The 26,632-nt window shown below is 34.3% G+C and overlaps 1 protein-coding gene and 1 long non-coding RNA gene across 5 annotated transcripts; both read right to left on the bottom strand.

The window, feature by feature from the left end:
- Positions 1-14,222: 14,222 nt before the first annotated feature.
- LOC127730855 (uncharacterized) lies at positions 14,223-25,373 on the bottom strand. Its single transcript, XM_052239466.1, has 6 exons — positions 25,192-25,373; positions 22,718-22,790; positions 21,551-22,113; positions 19,759-19,984; positions 17,245-17,576; positions 14,223-15,190 (listed from the first exon to the last, which is right to left on the bottom strand). The coding sequence occupies exons 1-6, from the start codon at positions 25,240-25,242 to the stop codon at positions 15,164-15,166; spliced, it is 1,272 nt and encodes a 423-aa protein (XP_052095426.1). The 5' UTR covers positions 25,243-25,373; the 3' UTR covers positions 14,223-15,163.
- Positions 15,978-16,852, bottom strand: LOC127730856 (uncharacterized). Of its 4 annotated transcripts, none has more exons than XR_007995328.1 (3): positions 16,475-16,852; positions 16,328-16,423; positions 15,978-16,032 (listed from the first exon to the last, which is right to left on the bottom strand). It is a non-coding gene; the product is annotated as an uncharacterized LOC127730856 (long non-coding RNA). The 4 variants fall into 4 exon arrangements; XR_007995330.1 differs by lacking the exon at positions 15,978-16,032 and adding an exon at positions 16,052-16,083; XR_007995327.1 differs by lacking the exon at positions 15,978-16,032 and adding an exon at positions 16,154-16,227.
- Positions 25,374-26,632: the final 1,259 nt, after the last annotated feature.

Below are 26,632 nucleotides of genomic sequence, written 5' to 3'. Positions count from 1 at the left end.
ATGAACTTAACACCTCTAATTATTATGAACCACTAACCCACAACATTACATTTGAATCAATTACATCGAACGCGTTCAGTCCACTAAAAGCCAGCAGCCAAAAGGGTAATAACTCCATAAACACCTCTTCACCGAAAAAAGCAATAAGAACAAAAACGGAACTACCAGCAGTAATGTATTCAACATACCAACAAAAAGGAACTTGATAATACCGTAGTAACATCATTAAATTGCAGAAGCATCAAAGACCAGACTTCTGAATTTGCAGTAGCAGAAAATTATATCAAACCAGACATCATCTTCGGCACAGAATCTTGGCTTAAAGGAGTAAAACCAGGAAAAACCCCTACACAAGATGCAATAAAATCCAGTGAAGTATTCCCGGAAAACTATGTAGCTTACAGAAACGACCGGGGTACACTAGGCGGAGGAGTGTTTGTCCTTGTACACAATGACATCATATCAGTAGAAAAACCTGATCTAGTAACAAAATGCGAGATTGAGTGGGTAAAAGTACAACTGATAGACCAAAAAGAATTGACGATAGGTTTGTTCGACATGCCACACAGAAAATATGGAGGATATCAAAGAACTTGATAAATCAATAGACCAGATTTCCAATAAAAACAAAAATTTCATACTTACTGGAGACTTCAACTGTCCAGATATTGATTGGAACACCATGTCAATAAACCATAACGCACAAGACAAGGGAATACAAAAAACATTAATGGAAGTCCTAATATCCCACTCAATTACTCAGATACACTAAACACCAACTAGAGGTGAAAACCTCCTGGACATAGTGTTAACCACCAACCCATCACTTATTAAAACACCAACAAACGCTCCAGGAATATCTCACCACGACATGATCATAACAGACTGTGATACAAAACCACAATACCAGAGTAAACGGCCACGTAAATGCTACGTATACTCAAAAGCTAAATGGGAAGATCTCCATAAAGAACTGAATATACTATCAACCAAAAATGATGCCACAGTACAAGAATTTTGGGACACATTCAAAAACGAACCATACCATCAAAACTCATTCGCTCTAAAACAAGTCTACCATGGATAAACCACAAAATTGGGAAAATGTTCAAAAAGAAAACCAGGCTATACCAACAAGCAAAAAGAACAAAGAACTGGTCAAACTACAAACATTTCCAAAAAGAATGCAAACGACAAGTCCGAAAGGCTGAGTGGGAGTATATCAATAACACCATAATGGAAGGACTGGAAAACAACAACCCAAAACCTTTTTGGAAATACATCAAATCTAGAAAACAAGACAACATAGGAGTATCACCGTTGAAAAGCAATGGCCATTTAGTGAATGACAATAAAAGGGAATGCAGAACTACTGATACACCAATTTAAATCAGTATTACCAGAGACAACGACAAAACACTGCCTAAAACATCAAAATACATAAAAAACTCAATCTCATCCCTTGAAGACAACTAAATCCATCAAAAGCATCAGGACCAGACGGCATACCAAACAGAATCCTCAAGGAGTGCTCCAAACAACTAGCACCAGGACTTGCAATAATGTACCAAAACTGGTCCAAAAGTCAATAAATACTGGATCACTGCCCAGAGACTGGTTAAACGCTAACATCTCGAGCGCATTCAAAAAAGGGGACAAACACGCACCACAAAATTACAGACTGGTATCACTAACATCTGTGCCGTGTAAAATACTAGAACACATCATCTGTAAGCACATGCTAAACCACATAGACAGGCACAGGGTACTAACATCACTTAACCATGGATTCCAGGTACTCATGTGAAACACAGCTATAAGTCCCACTGCACGACTTCATGAAATCACACGATGCTGGTAACCAAGTTGATGTTGCTATCCTGGACCTTTCGAAAGCATTTGACACCGTGCCACACAACAAACCATTACACAAACTAGATGGATATGGTGTGAGAGGACCACTGAATAAATGGCTGGATTGTTCTCACTCAGAGAAAGATGAAGGTTGTCATTGATGGAGAGGAATCAGAAGAAGCTACAGTGGACTCAGGAGTTCCACAAGGAACCATATTTGGACCCCTTCTCTTCCTCTGTATATCAACGACCTGCCAGATGCAGTAAAATCAACCGTTAGACTTTTTGCTGATGATTGTCGCTATACAGAAACATAAAAACACAATGTGACCACACTCTCCTAAAACAAGATCCGGTTAGCCTAGAAAAATGGGACAAAGACTGGGGTATGCACTTTAATGCAAAGAAATGTTACATTCTGAGTATTAAGAACAAAAGCCAGAAATTCTACACCCTTGATGGACACATACTCCAACAAGTCCAACACAATCCATACCTGGGGCTAAAGATATAAGAAGACCTAAAATGGACCACCCACATTTCAAATATAGCCAAGAAAGCAAATTCAACACTTGGCTTTCTAAGATGCAACCTACGATTCTGCCCAGAAGACTGCAAGAAAACAGCCTACATCTCATTGGTAAGATCTACAATGGAATATGGGGCAATAGTATGGGACCAATATACAACAAACAACATCAACTAACTAGAAAGGATCCAGCGTAGAGCAGCGCGTTTCATCACAGGGGATTACAAATCTAGAGAAGAAGGATCGGTCATCAAAATGCTTACCGTACTGGAACTAGAAAACGCGCAGTCCAGAAGAACAAGCCAAAGACTGGAATTCTGTACAAAGTGGTTGAGGGTTAGGTCCCAGCTATCAATCAAACCTGAAGAATTTTTGGTAAAAAGCAAAACCAAAAGGATTATCAAACCGAAACGCTTTGCAGACGTTGAAAGCACTAACATATTAAACAACTCGGTCAAGAACAATTCAGAGGCATTTGATACAACAAATTGCAAAACCGAGCAATTTAAGAACTCATTCTTCGTGAAAACTGTGATCCATTGGAACCAACTGGAAGAAGATACAGTGTGCGCCAAGTCAGTTGAAAGCTTCAAAACAGCTCTCCAGCACCGTCAATAGGTGCTCTCTCTCTCCCGTCGAGTTAAAGCCAGAATTGGTACCTTCGACGTAACGATACAGATACAGAATACTTTTTTATTGCGTAGCCGACAGTCAAATGATGACAATCAGCTCGAAAATTATATGAGCTGCGTCGGATAGAAATCGACCTTACGTAAGTGGCGATAGTTACTTATCCCCGGCTTAGTATATTTCTAGGATTCTGATTGGTTAACGCACGTCGTTACAAAACCCATAGCCCCTGGGTGTTGCTAACCCATATCCCCGGACGTTGCTACCCATTACATCGGGGAATTTCACGCGCGTTTTCCTTAGTTCCATGGTTGTTCCTTATGAAATATCGAATTCTGTAGATTTTCCATGATGTCTGTATAATGAAATATTTAATCCACTAACGATTTTATCTTATTATATCGATTATTTGCACACATTTTAGTAAATCGTCACTATGCAGCCACATTGTCAATGAATGGTACTACTGACCTAGCTATGCAAATGACCCACGTTGACGTCACACCGTTTATGATGTAACTCTCACAACATTAAAAACGTCTTATATTTGTCTACCTGTAGGGTTCTACCAAAGGTAGTACCCTACACCCCGTTAAAAATATGTCAAATTCCCAAATTTCAATAAAAGATATTTAAAAAATGAAAAAAACGTTGCTTTCACGTTTAACTTTGTGGTCGAATTTCTCTAAAAATCGCCAGATTTAGACTAAGACCGGGGATAAATTCGTTATCTACGTTCATATCCGTAGATATGGATATTTTAACACCCTTCAGTACCCTGTACACCCTTCGGCTGCGCCTCAGGGTGTACTTGAATACTTCAGGGTGTTAAAATATCCATATCTACGGATATGAACGTAGATAACTTATAATATACATGCATTTCACTATGATAGATTAAGAAATAAAATTCTGACATTTAAGGTAACTTAAATGTACCAAACTCCAGGAACTGCTTTTCTAACACTTGTATTGACACTTTGAGGTTGTCGAATTTCACTTTTTAATTTCAAATCTGATGGGATATTTTCATCATAATTTTTAATTCGACTATCAATTTTAATATGCATGGAAAAGATGTCAAGTATGACCAATCTTTACATCCACGCATCTTAGAGATACAATACCATAGACACCCTGAGATAAAATTTTAATTTTTAAAAAACTACCAACGAGAATGTCAGATTGTTATTAAATATTTGACACATAATAGGTTTCTGACACAGAATAACTGTAGTCAAAGAACTTAGAAATGGTTATATGATTTGAATTTATATTCAATTTTTTGCTTTTGTGCAATACACTATGCTGTTACGAATTGACCCCCCCCCCCAAAAAAAAATGTTTTTAACCCCCCCCCCCCCCCTCTTTTTTTGCAAAAAAAAATAAATAATATTTGAAGAATTTTACTTTCTGAAACAAACATAACATTGTACTTTCATTTAATTGTCCATTAACCAGGAAACCCTTGTTTTCCCCCTTTTTATTGCCCCTTATTCCAAAGCCAATTCTAACCATCCCTTTGTAATATGGAAACTTGTGGTCTAATTTCAGAGAGATCCATACACCTTTCCACAAGTTATTGCTGGAAACTAGAAAAATGCTTATTTGGACAACTTTTTGGCCCCTAATTCCTAAACTGTTAGGACCATATCCCCCAAAATCAATCCCAACCTTCTTTTTGTGGTTATAAACCTTGTGTTTAAATTTCATAGATTTCTATTTACATATACTAAAGTTATTGTCCGGAAACCAAATGTCTTCGGACGACGCGGACGACGACGTGATACCAATATACGACCGCAAAATGTTTCGGTCGTATAAAAATGTGATGCACAGTGAATTAAAAGTGTGCACCACATTTTTGATGTTATTTCGAATAGCTATAGACAGGAAAAATATTAAAGTCATTCCTTATAATTTAATTTTAAAATCCAAATTTAAGCAGTAAATCATGAAAAAACGTTGATGACGTCATGGTCACATGACAAAATTATGTCTTTGAGCTGATAGACAAAAAACTTTCATCCAATCAGAAGACGTGTTACATCCAAAATTAAATAATATAATAAAAGAATGTTTAACTGTATGATAAATATATAAGAAATAACAGGCGTTTCCTATAATTTTATCAGAAGTGTATTTGAGATTTAAGCTTTTCAAAAATTTTAGAAATCAAGTTAGTTGGTAATTTATTTCCTAGTGTAGATCCTAAAGGTTGGATGCGCATGTGCAAGATAATGGTCGACTTTTTGTGACTGCTCCAAATTTTCTGTGATTTTTCAGGACAAAGACCATATCCTTTATTGGTTTATTATAATTTATTACTTAAAACATTGCTATACATTCACAATATACCATATATAACTTTTCCTGCGGAGAAACTGTAATTATCAAAAGTTTTTTTTTTTTTGACACTTGGCGGGTAATTTTATTGTTTACATTAGAAACATTCCCCCACATCCAGTACGAAGTAAACAACTATACTGATCCACAAATAAAGAGCAGCAAACAGAGGAAATACATCTGCATCTCGCTGCATTGAAGACCCATTGGTGGCCTTCGGCTGTTGTCTGCTTTATGGTCGGGTTGTTGTCTCTTTGACACATTCCCCATTTCCATTCTCAATTTTATAGACCAACAATCTCAAATTCCATAAGGCTTCAGGTATAGAACACCCATACAAGTATCCGATAGTAAAGGGTGTACAATACGAAACGCCTGTGCACAAAGCGAATTTCCCATCGAATCTTGGAGTAAAACAGGTGACCGTACATCAGAGTTGACATCACTCAGGCCGAACGAATAAACAAGGCCATAAAACGTCATAAACAAATTATTTTATATTCATGGGCCGGTACCTGTGAGAGAACAAAACCATCGAACAAATAGTAAAACAGCTCAACAGAGCCATAAAAATAGTAGAAAAATATCCTACAGTAGAGACAAAATTTATTGACTGCCCAATCCTCTCAATGGTGAACTACAACATATACAAAGGTCACAATAAACCAGAAAAGTGCAAATTAGACGATTTCCAGATAACAAGACAGATAAAACTTCTAAATACACAAATTGGTGAAATAAATGAACGTCTGAACAAGAACACAATCAACGTCAGCAAGTATTTCTTTCGAGGCAGAAAAAAACAAAAAAGGCGGCACAAGAAAATCTGTTAAAATATCAATAAACAAGAGTGACGGTGTACACCCAGGACAGCTTCTTAGTCTAGCAATTGCTTAACAAATCTTACTAGACACGTAAAGTGAATGTTACCATATCACACAAAAGTCTGAGCTTCTACATATTCATGTGGAGAGAGCAAACTCCTGACTCTTTCATGAAGATAACCAACCAATCACATGGCAGAAATATAATGGTATAGGGAACAACCATCCGTAGAATATATTGTAAAGGGTTTAGGTGAGTTTATCTTATCAGTCTTTACTATAATTCTTAGAAACGGACAAAGTGATAATATATTACCATAATAACTTCCAGTACAATTAGTAATACAAACTACCTTTTGTTCTCGTACTAGGAACAACAAAATTATTTATTTTGTAAAAATTATTTCCATACTCCATGTATACCTTACAACAAAATTATTTATTTACCTGTGTACGTTATTTTATTTGGCGGCATTTTGTCCAAGGTTATGGTTGTCTTTCTGATATTGTTTTACATCTAACCCCTTGTTTTATTGATTTTGTATTTACATTGTGTCATAGATCAAATTTATTCGTTCAGTGTATGTTCACTTGTTTTTGTTAATATGTCTTTTGAATGAGTTAAGCCATTTCAATTGATATTTTATAGTGTGTCTTTCTATGTTGTGATGTTACACTATTGTTTCAGGTAGGGTGAAGGTTGGTGCCTATTAAAGCGTTTAAACCCGCTGCATTTGTTTGCACCTGTCCTAAGTCAGGAACCTGATGTTCAGTGGTTGTTGTTTGTTGATATGGTTCATAAGTGTTTCTCGTTTCTCTTTTTTTATATAGATTAGACCATTGGTTTTCCTGTTTGAATGGTTTTACACTAGTCATTTTTGGAGCCCTTTATAGTTCGTTTCTGTGTGTGTTACATTTTAATTATGTGTTTTTGTTGTGTCGTTGTTCTCCTCTTATATTTGATGCGTTTCCCTCAGTTTTAGTTTGTAACCCGGATTTGTTTTTATCTCTATCGATTTATGAGTTTCGAACAGCGGTATACTACTGTTGCCTTTATTTATAGCTTGCTGTTCTGTGTGAGCCAAGGCTCTGTGTTGAAGGCCGTACTTTGACCTATAATGGTTTACTTTTACAAATTGTGACTGGGATGGAGAGTTGTCTCATTGGCACTCATACCACATCTTCTTATATCTACCATAAACGTTTTGCATTTCAAAAGATACTACACAATTGATATTTGTATACCTATTCTGATGTTTACTGTGCATATTCAGTTCTGTATTTCCATTTTGCTTTAGTTTTGATTACATCAGTTCTCTTTCACCTTTGCAATCCACTTGTTTCAGACCCGGGGTTAATTACTTTCATAATTTCTTAAGTAAGTTATATTTACTTTTATTCAGTTTAGAAATAAAATTGAATGATATATAATTGTTTGAACTTTAGTTGATAGATATACTGGAAAACAGGTAAGAGTCTGTAGACAAGTTTTAATCTTGCCTGCACTGAAAACATATATCTGAAGATGTGAAAATGTTATTCTTAGTTGAGGGTAGCAGTGGTATTACTTAATTGTATAAAATATGTTATTTAGAAGGTCTGCATTCAATATTTATATATAAAGAACTTACAGTATAAGGTTCATAGATGTTCAACATATTCAGTCATTTTCAATTATCAAAGCAGGCAATACATAACAGGTTGTCCACTCTTGGTGTACTAACTACTACTGAACTATTCTGAATCTTACCTGACGAATGATTATAACAAACTTGTCTCACCTGTACTTGCAAACTTTGACTTCTATAAACAGCCATGTCTGTGCTTCTTGTTTTAAATCTTAATTTTGGTGTTAAAGGTATTCAGTTCTTTTGCTTTCATTTTTTTTCTCGAAATATTCATACCCTTATTAACTGCCTTGGTGATCTCTTGGTAGCAGGATCACCCTGGGTGTTAAAGTCGAGAGTTATATACCTGACTGGGTCAAACCAAAGACTTAAAAGTTAACATTTGCTACTTCTCCTCATTTGACATTAAGAAGTAAGAGCAAAGACTGGTTGGCTTAGGAATCAGAAGTATGTGTCTAAATGTGGTGAAATGTCTTCTTGTGGATTGTTATCTAAAAAATTAAAAACAACACGTTTAATAATTTCATGCGTCCGAAGCGTTTTTCTGGATTTACCTTCATCAGGAACGCTCAAAGCCAAACATTTGAAATCCGAGGATGTATAAGTACCGAAACCGTTGAAGAGCTATATGACAAAAATACCTAAAATAAATAGCCAAATTCATCTAAAGTCAACTTTGCCTGAGGGAGTTGAAACCTTAGTTATCTAGTGAGTAAGTGCATTTAAAATTGTATGCAGCTTGTCAATCTAGTACATAGCAGGGTATATACATATCTCATTGATATGTTACATGTGATACTTGTAAACGAAAATAACACTTTATATTTTTCCGTCTGCTGCGCTTTCCTTTATTTTAATACCTTCCTCAGGTACGCTCAAACATGAAAAAGATCAAAATAGGGTATGTACAACTATTTTGAAAAGTTTGGGAGCTGAATTGTCAAAAAGGACAAACTCAGAATAGCCATTAAATAACTAGAATTTAAGCAGCCATCGTCAACCAATCGTAACATTTCGTAATGATGATATTCCTCTGTCTGTTATCTTCTACTTCTACCATTTTGCGGCCACTGATTGTTTTGCCACTTTTGGATGCGCATATAAATATTTCCTGTAAAAATAATGTGAAGATTTGTGCTATACATTCTACAGTAACAGTGAGGTTACAAACATCCTGGACGGCGGTCTAAATCATCTCATGTAGGTAAGTCATGAAACATTCAAGACTACCTGCACTGGTGGTGGTGAGTGGTAGTGTTTTCCAGTACCTTATTATTCTTGGATAGAACGATTTTTTCCTCACTTCTGTTCTACATGATGGAAATTGGAAACCGTAGATGTTTAAGTTAGGAGATATTCTGTCTGGTGGAATGAGAGTGTCTTCTGTATTAACATTAACCATCCCGTTGGCAAGTTTGTACATCATTGCAAGTCTTGCTGCTTTTCTCCGATCTTCAAGGGTTTTCAATTCGAGTTGGGTAAGCATGTCACTAACAGATGATGTGTTGTGATATCTGTTAGAGACGTATCTTGCTGCTCTTATTTTTACCATTTCCAGCCGGTGTTTGTTGTTCTGCTGGAAAGGGTCCTATACTGGGCATGCATACTCCAAGGTTGGTCTAACTAGGGATGTGTATGCAGTTCCTTTTATAGTGGTGTTATTTATGTTGGAGGTTTCGTTTCAGAAATCAGATGGTCTTAATTGTTTGCTTTGTTACATATGTTTCTGATGTGTTCGTTCCATTTCAAGTCTGAACTGATGGTACAACCTAAATATTTAGCAGATTTTACTGATCGAAGGGCGTGGCCATGCAGTGTGTACTCTCTCAGAGGGGGGGCAAGGGGTTTAACTGTTATGTTGTTTTGGGGCAATTTAATTCTTTGTTATCTGTTATTCTGAAAATATATGTGCTGTTAGCTGTTATTGTCTTATTCTTTGTTAGTTGTTATTGGGCTATTAGTTTTTTTGTTATCTGTTATTGTGAGAATGTATTTGCTGTTAACTGTTATTGAAAATTGGAATGTTAGCATTTTGACAGCCAATCTTCAGTAGAAATTGAATTGGGATCTTTCCACTAGTAACATGGTGGTCCCGTATTAGGAGAAGGATTCAATTAACATATAGACATTTGAATAGATTTACAGTACACTAGTCATTTTTGGGGCCTTTTATGGCTTGCTGTTTGGTGTGAGCCAAGGCTATGTGTTGAAGACCGTACTTTGACCTATATTAATGGTTTACTTTTACAAATTGTGACTTGGATGGAGAGTTGTCTCATTGGCACTCATACCACATCTTCTTATATTTAATCACAGATCATCACATAAACATATTAATATTAGTTGGGTCCAGGACCATTACATTATCCTTTGTAATGAATTCCTTTTTCAATGAACATGTATTTAGAATTATCTTGATTTTTACGTATAGGGATAACGATCCTTGTTTCCCTGTATGTGCATATTAAATTCAAACAATTCTTTTAAAATATTACAAAAATTCGTAAGGGTTCCGCGGAACCCAGTACTAGTGTCTCGCCTTCTTTTGATGTTAGTCGCAGGCTCAACAAAATGGGTAAAAAGTTTTAAATAAATGGGGAATGTGTCCATGGGACACAGATGATGCCCCTGCTTGCATATCATATACAGTTATAAGGGGACATAACTGAAGAACAGTAAAAGTGACCCTACCCACATTTGTACTTGATCTGTGTTTTGTGAAAATAAGCATTGTGTACAAGTTTCATAGCATTTGGTTGAGGCAAACTAAAGTAAGAGAACGGAAATAAAAAATTCAGCAATTTTTTCGTTTGTAAAGGGGCATAACTTTAGAACGGTTACAGTGATGCCCCAAATATTCAAACTTGATCTGTATTTTGTGGTAATAAGCATTGTGTATAAGTTTCATAAAATTTGGTTGAGGCAAACTGAAGTTAGAGAACGGAAACCAACTTTGTGACGTACGGACGGACGTATGTACAGACGGACAAGGGTAAAACTTAATGCCCTCTCCGCTACGGCAGGGGCATACACATTTCCTCTAGATAAGGAAAACATATGGCCAGGGATACCTGATGAGGATGGCAATTAAGTCCTAGTTCCATACGACCAGTTAACTTAAACACTTTTATATAATAAGGAACACAGACTCAGCTCTGTGATTCTTTTCTATAAGAATACACTAACTATTTAAATTACAAGCATGTGTGAGCTTCTTTAAAAGTACAAAAATAAATGCTGAAAAAAGTATTCCATAACAAAAAAATATTATCATACATTGAGTAAACCAATTCTAGGTATATAACTCTAAAAACATGTTCATAGAAAATGGAATTCAGTACAAAGGATTATAATAAGATATATACTGGATTTGTCCTGGATCCGACTGATTTTAATCATTCATTTACTGTTATCTGTTTTTATCCCTTTTCAATTCCTTGTTATCAGTTATAAGCCAAATCAATTTGCTGTTTTGCTGTTATTGGAACCCCCCTTGTCCCTCCTCCTCTCACAATAGGTTTGTGTTTTCTTGAAATTGTTAGTACATTGCATTTATCGGGATGAAAGGCCATTTTCCATTTTGTTTCCCAGATTGACAGTTTGTTGAGGTCCTCTTGTAGGTTCTCACTGTCTGCGTCTGATGCTATGGTAAGATCTACTATGGTATCATCTGCAAAGAGTCCAACCCTTGAGCGAATACCTTCTGACATGTCGTTCACGTAGAAAAGGAACAAACTGGATCCGAGTACTGAACATTGTGGGACGCCTGATTCTACGTTGATTGTATCAGATTTTCCCCTTCTACAACTACCACTTGTATCCATTTGTTTGCTTTACCTCTGATGCCATAGTGATCCAGTTTGTGTGTTAGTAGACTGTTACTTACTTTATCGAATGCCTTTCAAAAATCCAAAATTAGGCAGTCTGTTTGTTTCCCTGCATCCATGTTTATGGTGATGTCATTGATGAAGTCGATCAGTTATGTTTCGCAGGATAGGCCTCTCCTGAATCTATGTTGTAGTGGGTAAAGTATTTTATGTTTGTCAGCTTGGGTCATTATGTGGCTTGTTACAATGTGCTCCATAATTTTGCAGCAAATGCAGGTAAGTGAGACTGGACGGTAGTTTATTGCGTCAAACCGTTTTCCCTTCTTGAATATCGGACTTACGTTTGCTCTTTTCCATATATCTGGTAAGTCACCTGTTTCATAGGACCGCCTGAAGATAGTTGTTAGTATTGACGCAATATCTGATGAAAGTTCTTTTAGTACCCTTGATGTTATAGTGTCTGGTCAAGCAGCCTTGTATGGGTTCAGATTTGATAATTTTGCTATTCCATTTCAGTGATGTTTAAGTCCTGTAATGAAGGGTAAAGTTCATTTGTCATGTTGCAACGGTCTTTAAATTCAGTGTCTGTAAAATTTAATGTATCCGAAAAAGCTGATTGAAACTGCTTATTTAAGATGTTTGCCTTTTTAACTGGGTCTGGGTGGAGTAGCCCATTTCTTCGCAAAGGTGGTATTTGATTTCCATCTGATCTTTTGTGTTTGCTGAATGTCCAGAAACGCTTCATACAGTTTGGTTTTTTGTCGTTATTTGGATCTGATGTTATAATGTCCTCTATATATTTCAAAAATGCATGTCTGATTTCTCACTGCACCAGTCTTTTTAGTTCCTTGTATTTTTTGTTATGCTTTGGATCAGCTGGTTTCTTTTTCTTGTTATGTTTGTCCCGTTTTCGAATTAGCCGTTTGATGTCTGATGTTATCCAAGGGTTGCCGTCTTTTGATCTGGCTGTTTTCAGTGGTATGTTAGTATTTACGGTATTTTCGAGTTTGTCCTGAAAATGGTCCCACATATCTTGCGTGCAACAATCTTGATGGTTCATCGTGGTTATTTCTTTATTTATTGATTTAAGATCTTCTTTGATGTTATCCCACTTTGCTTTTATGTAAAATGAAATTTTTCTTGGCTTTTGGGTTTATTTAGATGGAATGGTTTGTAATTCTGCATAAACTATGTCATGGTCAGATATGCCAGGTATTGTTTCAACCCTGATGAAGCAGTTCGGGTAGTTTGTAATTATGAGATCTAGAGTGTTTGATTCTCTTGTTGGTTCTTCTACCATTTGTTGTAGGCCGTGGTAATCTAGGATACCAGTGAACATATGGTGTATAATGGCATGCTGAGTGTTTGGTTTCAAATATTTGGTTTTCCAGTCCCAGCTTGGAAGGTAGAAGTCTCCAGCCATGATGATAAGTCCATTTTTTATATTGTTTGCTCTGGATAAGCTCTTCTCAGTTCTAGGTACCCATTTTCATTTTATGTTTTGCGGTTGTAGTATGCGCTCAAGTATACAGCTTTGTGTTCAATAAGCTCAAGTTTGCACCAAACAATTTCACAGTCTGTATGTATTTCAGGGACGGCAGTTGTAATATAAGTATCTTTTCGGAAAATGTTATATCCAGGAGGAAATATTTGACTGCCAGTGATCTTGTTGTCTACCCATGTTTCTGTACCAAAGATTATATCTGGGTTCATGCTGTCTATGGGTTATGTACCTGGCCTTGTTTACTTTTGATGGATTGAAAGTTAACGTTAAGTAATCTTAGAGGTGTTTCAGTTTTCTTTGAAGTTCTTCTAGTCTTATTTTTATCCAGAGTCGATGCATGTAAAGGTCTTATCTTATTTGAAGGCGTTGGACTGGCAAGAGAAGTGTCAGACAGAACGCTGAAATAACTTGATGTGCTAAGAATTATTGAGTAGCATAATGTTGAATAGTTCGGACAACCACACATCATACAGTCCCAAGCAAATGCACGGTCATTTGAAAACTCGTTGTATGATTTAGAGGTCATAGACTGGCATGAGACATGGTAACACTGATTGCACGTGTCACATACTATCGCTCTGTCGTTCCATGTAACTTGGTGGTCACATGTGCCACATGGATGCACCGTTGGTTCAGGTCCTGGGTTTAAATTAACGTCATTTGATGTTTTTATCAGTATTAATGCTAGTTGTGATCTCTGTCTGATGGTCCCGACTTTATCTAGACATTTGTTTCTAAATAGGTGGTAAGTATTTTGGGTAAGAATATTGCTTTCTACGTTCGGATTCGCATTTACGAGTACAGGGATGAATGTATCATTGTTGCTCGATATACTACTAATGTCTATCCGTTCTGATATGTAGGCAAGTATGATTATGTAAAGCAGTATGATCATTGTTTACAGTTTGTGTCTGAATGTTGTGATCTGAGTTACCTGTGTGTTACACCAACCAATTTTTTGAATGGTACTGAAAAAGAGTGCTGATGTTATTGCCAACCAGTATGAATTTATACCAATCCTAAAGTAACATATTTTGTTGGTAGACATCACAAGTGATAGATATTCTAAAAAATCGAAAGTAAAGTTATATAGATTAAAATTAAATTTTATTGGAATGGCTTCACACTAATTAACATAAATAAAACATAATATATAAATATATAGATAACAAGTTTACATTGCTTACAAATATTCTAGCTAATGATATCTAAAGTCAAAAGTAAAATTCTGCATTTAGCACCATTTGAAAATGGAAAATTTTAAAACTCTGAAATATTTCTTGTAGATGCAATATATATGAAAGTTTTAACTGATAAAGCTTGCACTATAGGCTCACAATAAAAATTGAATATATGTGTAATAACTGATTTTAAACAAGTACTTTACCTAAGTTATCTTTTGAGATCAAAAAATAATAAAATTAACCAAAATTTTTTGGGAGGTTTTGCATATATATATTTTTTTAAAGGGTAATACCTTGTAGAGTATTTTTTCAACAGCACTCACTTCTTATGGAAAGAAAGCTACTGTCAATGTTTAATATAACTTTTAAAGCATTATATTAAAATAACAAGATAAGATAAAAAAATCACAACAAAAGGCTTCACTGTATATTGTGGCAGGGACTAAAAACCTCGTAAATCAATCTTACAATTCAAAAGTGCTATTAAATATATGACATTCGAATCTTAAGAAGAAATAATGATTTCAAGCTTGTCCACCTTGTATATTTTATCATACTTATCCTAAAAAATAATGTACCAAATGAGTGAATTATAATTTCCTTGTTAATAATTAGATTAAATATTTCCAAGAGAATAATAGGCACTTGTACTGCAGCTACTTCGAATTTGTCATATTCATAAAAATATTGTGGAATAAATTGTCACACTGTTTAATGTAGTCTGGAATCATAGAGTAAATCAATTGTATAAACATGTTTGGTTTTTCAATCTTTTCTTTTCAAATAATTTTTTCATATATAAATTCTTTGTTACTATCTTCGAACTATTCCTTTCTCTCATCTTCCGTCTATCTGGATTCTCAACTGAAAAACAATAAAACTAATTTAGCATAAATGTGTAATTCAATTGTTTCCTATATCATCTAATTCATATTTGACATATTTAGTAGGACTTTATTGGAACTATGAAAAAATTAAACTGTAATGTTCACCAAAAGTGATTAATCTAAACTCTGACATGATTTTATAAAACCAATTTGCATATAATATCCAAATCAGAAACAAATATATTATCAAATTTAGCTGTAATGTCAACAAGACATACTTCTTTGTTGTCACATTGATATCATATATTGTGAAAGTTCCATCTTTTCATCTACAAATAAAACTTGTATCTACCCACTATTGATGATTCATTTTAAATCATTAACACCTCCATTTTGCTACCAGCAACACCATAATAAAATTTTAACAATCATTGGTGTAATGGCTTACAAGTTATTGCATGAGCCCAAACCCCTTCCCACCTGCCATACAACCCCAAATCATAAGAAAAACTCAGTTGAAAATCTGTGATTATGTGATGTGATAACCATGTCATCCTTTCTTTGGTCTCCCATAGGAAAAGGCTTCATGATTACCATGGAACCATTATCATGGTCTCACAAACGTAAGACTTTGTGATTAACAATTTAGCATGTAACCCTCATCATGGTCTCACAAAGGAAAAGGCTTTGTGAATATAATGTGACTCTTATCATGGTATCACATAGGAAATGTTCTCATGATTACCAGGTAAACCTTTTCATTGTCTCACATAGGATATGGCCTTGGGATTACCATGTCACCCTTATCATTGTGTCACATAGGAAATGGCCTTGTGATAAACCATGTCACCCTTATCATGGTCTCAAATAGGAAATGGCCTTGTGATTTATACCATGTCACCCTTATCATGGTCTCAAATAGGAAATGGCCTTGTGAATATAATGTAACTCTTATCATGGTATCACATAGGAAATGTTCTCATGATTACCATGTCACCCTTATCATTGTCCCACATAGGAAATGGCCTTGTGTTTACCATGTCACCCTTATCATGGTCTCAAATAGGAAATGGCCTTGTGATAAACCATGTCACCCTTATCATGGTCTCAAATAGGAAATGGCCTTGTGATTTATACCATGTCACCCTTATCATGGTCTCAAATAGGAAATGACCTTGTGATTACCATGTCACCCTTATCATGGTCTCAAATAGGAAATGGCCTTGTGATTACCATGTCACCCTTATCATGGTCTCAAATAGGAAATGGCCTTGTGATTTATACCATGTCACCCTTATCATGGTCTCAAATAGGAAATGACCTTGTGATTACCATGTCACCCTTATCATGGTCTCAAATAGGAAATGGCCTTGTGATTACCATGTCACCCTTATCATGGTCTCAAATAGGAAATGGCCTTGTGATTACCATGTCACCCTTATCATGGTCTCAAACAGGAAATGACCTTGTGATTACCATGTAACCCTTATCATGGTCTCAAATAGGAAATGGCCTTGTGATTACCATGTCACCCTTATTATGGTCTTAAATAGGAAATGACCTTGTGATTTCCATGTAACCCTTATCATGGTCTCAAATAGGAAATAGCCTTGTGATTACCATGTAACCCTTATCATAGTCTCACATAGGAAATAGGCTCTATAACAATGAGTCAAAAACTGACATACATGAATGCTAATGTAAGGGTAAACAACAAGTGTAATACACAGAAAATGTCAATCTTAAGTCCTATCCTAAAGAGGACCTAATCAGTTGGTGACAACAATGACATCACAAAGACAACAATTATGTCTTGCCTATTGCAACATTCATCACATCAGAAACAAAATAGTATCCTGCAAATAATAAGTATATGTATATATAAGCGCTGGACACAGTGCAAGCGTTGTTGTCTCGATATCCCAATAGCACAAGTTCGAATCCGGCGAGGAAAGAACAAAAATTTGCATCAGCAAATTTGCAGATTTAAGATTGTTGTGCTATTATTTAGAGTAATTATATATATTGTATATACATATACAGTGTACAATTAATCATAAGTATTTAATATATGACTACAAATAAACTCACTTTCTCCATTTCAAGTTCTATAGATGACAGAGTGTCCTGCACCATATTTAATTTGTTTTTATCTTTTGTTCTCTCCATTTCTATATCATCAATTTCTCTATCATAACCTTTTTTATGACTTTCTAGTTCTACTAATTTTTCTTTTAAGCTCTGAATTTTGTCTTTCACTTTTTTCTCCTCTCTTTCGATGTTTTGTGTTTGTTGCCTCTGCTGTTCAATTTTATTTGCTAATTTACTCATGTGACTTTGAATTTCCCTAGATTCAATGCGAAGAACTTCTTGTCTGGTCTGAAGATTTTCATACTCGTCAAGATGCTGTTGTTTTGTTTTGGCTGCAAGAAGAATGTGGAATTACCTTAAATATTTTCAAAGTAAATAACAGAACTGTAAGTCAGCAATACCACAGACTTCACTCCCCTCATACAAAGGTGTAAGATCTTTAAGTGACCTGTTGGCATAGCTTTCTTATTAATTTAAGGTACTATTATTTTCTGTAATGATTGTAGACAGAAATATGTATTATGTAATTTTTTTTCTTAGTAGCTATGACCTTGACCGTAGATGAAGTGCCCTCTAAATCAATAGGGATCTGCCTCTCATTAAATGTGACGATCTTTCCAAGTATGCTGCAATAAAAAATGTATAGTATTTGATTGGCATGTGGAAACCACTTTTCTGCACAAATATTGGTCGATTTCTAGTAACTTTGACCTTTGACACTGTGACCTTTATTAGATATGACTATATTTACAAATGTAATTTTTGAAATTCAATATAAAGTACAGTATCTAAGTTTGCACTAGGAAACTAAAATGACTGACTGACTTACAGACAGGTCAAAACTATTAACCCTACTTCTTTGTACTGCAGGCATAACAAATTCTAAGTGTAACATACAGACTGTGTGTGGGGTCTCATTGGGGGGGGGGGGGAGGGGGGGTCTGATCCTGGATCCCGCTTATTGTTTTGTCAGAATCCTGTATCCTGCTCATTGCAATAATAGCGCTTGTAATTTCATGTGTCCCGCCCGACTTCATTTCCCATTTTCGCGCAAAATAATTTGACTTTCATGTGTCACGCTTACAAAAAAATCGCCCAATTGTGCATCACGCTTAAACCCCAATGAGACCCATTGTGTGGGGCAAATGATAGTGCTTAAAAAATGACTTTTTTCCTATTGCATTTTAAATAAATCTTCATTTGAACTTACAAATTAATAAATACTATTCAGTTAATTAACTGGGGTGAAAACAATGCTCTAAAGACAAGCCAAATTTAAAAAATTAAATTATAATCTAACATGTTATTAACCCAATACCCTATGCTGGAAGAGTGCTGCACTTCATGCATTGCATAATTTCTTCACCTATCAAACATATCCTCATTTGCCAATATGTCATTTCACTTTTAACTTACATACTTTTCAATTTGTATTTATCCTGAGTTTGCAAGAAATGTTTTCAACAGTAAGTCAGACAAACATCAATTAACATACAATCAGACTCATTCATCAATTTCTTTGATTTGTTTTGTGTCATTATAATTTCCTTTTTCAAATTTGGCTTGTCTTTAGAGGATTGTTTGCACCTCAGTTAATTGAATAGCACTTATAAATTTGTAAGTTCAAATGAATATTTTTTTTAAAATGCAATATAAACAAAATTTAGAAAATCTATAAAAACCTAAATTTACTATTTTCATTTAAGAATTGAATGCTTCTTTTTGTAAATTTGTTGGGGTGTAAAAGCGTTGACCAAAGTACATTTTGTATGAAGTGCAGAAGCATTCAATACTTATAATTACATTTTTTTGCTAGGATCATGAAAACACGTTTTCTATCAAGTTTTTCTTTTATTTACCTGTGCACTTGATTGTGGAAGCTCGTGTCATCATGAATGTTAGGTTAATTTCAGAATGACGCGAGATTGCTGTTAGCCAATCAAAATAACGTATTATAATGAAACATACATGTAATGTAATTATATAACTTTTATTGATATATTGGATCTGGTTGTCAAACTGGTAAACAATGGTAATGAATAAAATCTTAAAATTTGACTATCACTTATACAAACAAGTTAATGAGAAACAAAAATTGTGAAAGGTTGTCCAAACTAATCTTAGTCTTGTGGTCTACAGAATGATGTAACATTTTAATAGAGCTTCAAGGACTTTTCTCTTATAAGTAAAAAAGAATCCTCAATATTTTCAATTGCTTTGTAAACAAACAATGGAATGGAATAAGTTAAGTTAAGTTTTTTTACCCAACAAGAAATATAATTGGGAAAACTTTTAAGTGAAAATGGTCATAGCACATTATGTATTGCCCTTTCATCTAAGTATACTATTATATGATGGCTATGCAAAGTGTGGTATGTTAGGTTTATGGCTATTGTATTATTCTGCATATCCTATAAACCCACTATGGCAATCACTTTCATGCTTCATAGTATTATGTAACTTATAAGTTTGAATATATACTTTTAAACATCTTATTTCTTTCCGGTATTCTACCTTTTTCTCTGTAGTTATCAGGTGAATATGTCTGTCGCTGTCGATTTTCTGCAGTACTCTCCCTTGATTTATGGTGATTCTGTATAATTTGTAACAACATTATATTACATGTCTTAGATAAGATTGTACAAGCACACTGTGGACAGAGTGATCTCCCTTGACAGCATGACTGACACATGCTATGAGCACATGGTGTTAAGATCATTGGCACATGTTCTGATGACATCTATAAAAAAAATGCACAAAAACCTGATTACTTATCGTGCATTTTAAAAAGTTCTCATTATACTGCCAAAATACAAAACAAATATCATTTAAAAGGTGAAAAACAATCAGAGTTGACAGCCATATGATTAAACGACATTCTCAAATCTTATCAAATTACTTATACATGTATATTAATATATAATTCAAAGACTGAAACTAAAATAATCAAACATCTAATATAAGTTTTATTGTAGTATGACAACTTGTATTCAAAATTCATTTTTATTTTCAGTGACATGCAAGTTTAACAATGTTTAATATCAAACCTAAAAATGAGTTTTGTAGATATCAATAGAAATAGCTTAAATGATTTTAAGCACAAAAATCAATTACCAATTTTTCCTTCGAAAATCCGGTTAATAAAAAAGCAGTCATTTTCATTGACTTACTAAACATAAAAAATTTAACTGCAGAAAATACAAAAATTTTCATTACAATATGTTTCTTATAACAAAAGAAGAGAAAATATCAAAGGGGACAATAAAAAACCAAATTTCAAAAGACAGACAACACTTTGGAAGAAAGAACAAAAAATAAAGGACAAACAAATATCAACAAAATATTGAACAGAAAAATAGAGCAAACAACCCAATTTAAAGCAAAGCTAACATGTAAGTGATATATGGAAGGGAAAGTAGGTCCTGATGATGATGGGAGTTTTTAACGACCTTGACTGGCTATACAGCCCTCGCACGGTCGGTAGTAGGTCCTGTTCCATTTGTAAACCTTATCTACATGCTCCTCTTTTTTTTTCTTGTAGAGAGCACAAGATATGAAGCTATAGAATTTACATTTCACTAGGGAGCTGACCTTGCATTAACAAAAACAGATCGTCTTGTTCACTTTTAACATAAAAAGCAACCTTGTCAAGAAGAGAAAGGTGCAATATTTAATTCAGAAAATTTCTTGAAAAATGGCCCCTCTTACTAAAGAGATGAAAGCAGAACTCAGGCATGTTATGTAACTCTTTAGTATTAACATAATATACTCAGGCATATTATGCAACTCATTAGTATTAACATAATATACTCAGGCATGTTATGCAACTCTTTAGTATTAACATAATATACCCAGGCATATTATGCAACTCAGGCATTATTAACTCATTAGTATTAACATAATATACTCAGGCATGTTATGTAACTCTTTAGTATTAACATAATATACTCAGGCATGTTATGTAACTCATTAGTATTAACATAATATACTCAGGCATGTTATGTAACTCATTAGTATTAACATAATATACTCAGGCATGTTATGTAACTCTTTAGTGTTAACATAATATACTCAGGCATGTTATGTAACTCATTAGTATTAACACAGTCTGGTCAAATGTGATATTACCTAGTTTATAATGAGACCTACCATTAATGACCCACATTCTACACAGAAGTGACTGAATTGGTCAAATGTGATATTACCTAGTTTATAATGAGACCAGCTACCATTAATGTCCCACATTCTACACAGAAGTGACTGGATTGGTCAAATGTGATATTGCCTAGTTTATAATGAGACCTACCATTAATGTCCCACATTCTACACAGAAGTGACTGGATATCAAATCATTCTGTTCCTGATCTCGTTTTGTTCTATCACAACTCTCTTTGGATTTTTTGTATCCTGAAAGATTATCGGACAATTTACTGTGAGATTTGTAAGGAATGTCTAGTTCATTTTTTACACGAGCAACAATTTTGTTAGCCATATCATCAAAATCTTGATGTGACATGATACTCCTTGCAGCATCTATTCCATGGTTGCTTTGTCCATGAATCCTGCGATGACTACTGTAATCGACTAAAGGATCCCATTCTGGATCTGGAGTAGCATATCCTGGCGCCCTGGAACTGGAGATTTTTAAAACATCAGGTTCATCAGGTATTTTATTTTTATTTTCCATTAACTTTTCAGCATTTTCTCTGGTCTCCATCCATGATTGAAATCTATCTTTTGACGGAATAGTTGTTGTCTTTTCCACGCTGTATTCAGTATTATATTTGTTTCTTTTACTGCTGTCTGACAATGTTGAATTTGTAGTTTTATCTGGACAAGATGATGTAGACGTTTTTGTTTCTGGATTGACTTAAAAAAGAAATAGAGTGAAGTTCAAGACTTTGAAATTAGAATGCAGACAAACTTGAATTTACAATTAAAAAATGTTTTGTCAGATAAAATTATCCCAAATAAACTGCATGAAGTTTAAGATTAAACATGTAAGAGAGCAATTTGCATAATATATTAAATTTACCTGTAAAAAATGGTCAGCTTAATGTGTCATGGTACATTATCAAGCTGGTACAATTTGAAGTGCAAATTCCTTAAAGAAACAATAAAAACTAAACTTGAAATACAAACATGCAAAAGATTGATTGATTGATTAGTTGGTGTTTAACGCCACTTTCAACACTATTGTGCTATTTCGTGGCTGTCAGTTTTTATTGGTGGAGGAAGCTGGAGTGGCTGGAGAGAACCACTGACCTTCGGTAGGAAAACTGACTATCCTAGCTATATATATAGTCAATTAAGATTTGAGTTGAGTGCACCTGCCCTGTGTGGGATTCGAACTCACAACCTCAGTGTTGACAGGCTAGTGATAAGTAGTTTGACTACGTAGACCACTCGGCCACTGAAGCCCCAACATGCAAAAGTTGAAATACATAGATACAGAGAAAAAATGCCTAAAAACCTGTTGTATGCTTCTTTTTATGATCATTTCTTTGCTTTAACCAGTTTTGTTGTCTTTTCTGTATTTCTTGTACCTGTTAAAAAATATTTTATCAATCATTTTGCAAGCATATAATTAAACCATGTTCACCTTATGTCTCTTGCTCACATTTCTAATTATTTTCAGTATCACTTCAAAAATACAAACGCATTACATAATGAAAATGTTATACATGTATTTCATTGATGTATTTCACATATAGCTTATATTGTTTGACATTGTAGCTTCCTCTGATCATGGTTGTTAATGTCTTGACACTGTCTATATCAATTCATTGTTTATGAGTGTGTTAATGTATAACATTGTGAAGTTATATAGCAAATGTTGTGATCTAAAACTGATTTTATTTGTATATACATGTATATAGCACAAGTCTGAAAAGTGTCCTACAAGAATGTGAAACAAGAATGTGTCCATATATATAGTACATGGATGCCCCACTCGCACTATCATTTTCTATGTTCAGTGGACCGTGAAATTGGGGTCAAAACTCTAATTTGGCATTAAAATTAGAAAGAGCATATCATAGGGAACATGTGTACTAAGTTTCAAGTTGATTGGGAGCATATCATAGGGAACATGTGTACTAAGTTTCAAGTTGATTGGACTTCAACTTCATCAAAAACTACCTTGACCAAAAACTTTAACCTGAAGCCGTTCAGATGGACAGATTAATGGATGAACGAACGGACGCACAGACCGAAAAACATAATGCCCTTAGGTGTGGCATAAAAATGGATCAGACTTGAATGGCAGAGATGCAATATACATGTACTTATGATTATATATACATTTTTGTATTTGTAAATTGAAATGTGGTATAAATGGTTAAATATAATACTATCATGACTATTATAGTATTTGATATGCTTCTATTATCTTCATTTCTACAAACTGGCAAATCACATCAAATAGGTATAGTCAAACTTGCTGTAAAGGTCACATCTATTTAGTGAAAATATGTCCTGTCAGGTCACACTCCTTTTTCTAGTTCAAGTACTAGACAACTGTACATGTATACCTAACAACCAAAATTATTTTCATCTACCTGTGTTTAAAGTTATTGCAAATGGCTGATATATTTGTTCGAGCATATTGTTTTTCTTAAATTGTTTAACATTTCATACCGATATAACATGTTACTTTTATTACTCTTCCTTTAGTTTATTTATTTTGTATTTACATTGTATCATAGGTCAAATTTATTTGTTCAGTGTATGTTCACTGGTGTTAATATGTCATTTGATTGAGTTAAGCTATTTCAGTTGATATTTTATTGTGTGTCTTTCTATGTTGTGATGTTACACTATTGTTTCAGAAAAAAGGTGAAGGTTTGGTACCATTAAAACGTTTCAACCCGCTGCATTTGTTTGCACCTGTCCTAAGTCAGGAATCTGATGTTCAGTAGTTATAGTTTGTTGATGTTGTTCATAAGTGTTTCTCGTTTCTCGTTTTTTATATAGATTAGACCGTTGGTTTTCCCATTTGAATGGTTTTACACTAGTAATTTTTGGGGCCCTTTATAGCTTACTGTGTGATGTGAGCCAAGGCTCTGTGTTGAAGACCGTATTGTGACCTATAATGGTTTTCTTTTATAAATTTTGACTTGGATGGAGAGTTCTCTCATTGGCACTCATACCACATCTTCTTATATCTAAGTATGTTTGGTGTCAATTCAACCTGTCTTCCAATTTATACATTTTCAAAGGAAAAATTTGTCGTCACAAAGCAAATCTCTTAACATCACAATGTCCTATGATATGTTTTCCCTTGAGTTACTCCCTCAGGTCAACAGGGGCAGTTCAGTCATAAAACTGAAATTACAAAGTTCTTTACACCAATTTCCAGTGTCTGGATTTTATTCTGGCTGACTTAGTTTTCCATGGACTGACCTTTTGACATTTCCAATTGAATCATTTCAAGTCTGTTACTAAAATATTTTCTTTTTTGACACTATATATATGTCTAAAAATTACAGGAAAACTTAATTTCATTTTATAATCATTAATGGAGGATACACTAACCTTCTTTTAGGGGTCCCTTAGTCCAAATAATTATGACATTTTGAAAGGCTATTTTATTTTTTTTTCTGTGACGCCATCCTACAACGTCGTAGGAAGGCATCACAGAAAAATATAATTCAAGACGTCATAATTATTTGGACTAGGGCAGTAGGGGTCCCTATACTTTAGGGTTAGGTTAAGTAATGTTTTAGGTTAGGGTTAGGTTTTAGAGTTAGGATTAGTGTTATGTATGGGTTAGAGTGAAGTTTATGGCAAAGGATCGTTTAGTGTAGGTCTAAATAAGTAAGGACACCTAAGGCTAAGAACTAAAGAAGGCAAATAAACTATATAGTCTATAATAAAAATAATGACGGTTTTGTTTTGTCAGACCCTCATTCCCTAGAAGTTTGATGGTCATATATGAAGCGATACCTTTTCTGAAAGCTCTTGTTTCTTGGAAACTTTACTTGTTTTTGTTGACATTTTACTGATCAGTTACAAATTTTTCCCTGCTACTCGGTGGCCATTTTTTGTAAACATTCCTTTAGACTGGTCCCATCCAATTTTGACATATTTTCAATTTATAACGCACACTGAATTTTAAGGAAGGGACCCAGTTTTCAACACTGAAAAAGTCCGAGTTGTCTGGGTAGAAATCTGATTAAATACCGATTTCAAACAAATATGATAACAAACACAAGATTTCCCCCAAAAAGTTTTTGCTAGACATTTTAATGACGATTTCAGTTATTTGTAGATCTTGTCCTGGTGATCTTTGTTACTATTTAAAATCTATCTGTTAAATGGGCATGAGCTGTCAAATTCATGTTCACCGATTTGATTCAAATTCTCATATTTGATTTATAACACATTAAAACGTATATCCAAATTACAATAAGTCTGAAAACAATTAACAATGCATGGAATCGATAATATATATCAGCATTTCGTGTGCATTTTAGTCGAGACGCCAACTTATTAACCATCGAGATGACCTCCGAAGACTGCCGACGGTCACATAACCCGATACAAACATAATCATCAATATAAATAGATAGCAACCTCGTGCAATTGGACTTTTCTAGGTCTGTTATAGGTTAAAAAAATAAGTTAGTCATGTTTTTACCTGTACAAGAATGATTTTTTGTGGATCGAATCACTCAACGAAATGGTTCACATTTGTTTCACTTTCAATGTTGACATTCTATTCCTTTTAATGGCTGAACACGACTAATAAATGCGTAACCAATCTCTAGCTAATTGGTTAAATTGAAGGTCACATGAATACGGATTCAATGAGGTCGAATTATTCACTTGCAAGTGAATAACGCATTAGCGATGTTTCTTTGCTTATTTTGACAATATTGAACTAAACTGGCTGCTAAAAGCGAATTTTTATCTCCCTATTTCACTCTCATTAATGATTGAACAAAAAAAAATCATATTTTATTTTTTTTAAATCTCGTAGCTAATGCCACTCGAAAGTCTTCAAGATAATAGACAAAAAAGTGGTAAAAAATCATCATTTAAGGACAAGAACCCCAATAAGGACATGTGTCAGTCACCATGTTGAATTAATGTAAATCTTGTCTTACTAATATTTGCTTTTCTAAGTTTTTTTCAGATATAATTTTCAAGATAATAGACCTAATTTTGTAAAAATTGTTAAGATATGTCATTTAAGGGAAATCACTCCTTTAAGAAGTTGTGACAGTTTTGTTTTTTGTAGACAGTAGGTAAATATCAACATTCTGAACATTACTGCCCCTGTCAGGTTTTCTCTTTCTATAAAAGGTTTTCATGATAAAAGACAAATATTCATTTACCCCTATGTTAGTGGGCGGTATCATCAACATATTTTTAAACTAGATAG

The sequence above is a fragment of the Mytilus californianus genome, unplaced genomic scaffold (assembly GCF_021869535.1).
Source record: "Mytilus californianus isolate M0D057914Y unplaced genomic scaffold, xbMytCali1.0.p SCAF_2, whole genome shotgun sequence".
NCBI classification, from domain to species: Eukaryota; Metazoa; Mollusca; class Bivalvia; order Mytilida; family Mytilidae; genus Mytilus; species Mytilus californianus.
The sequence above is the reverse complement of the archived record's forward strand: the minus strand, read 5'-3'. Positions and strand labels throughout refer to the sequence as shown.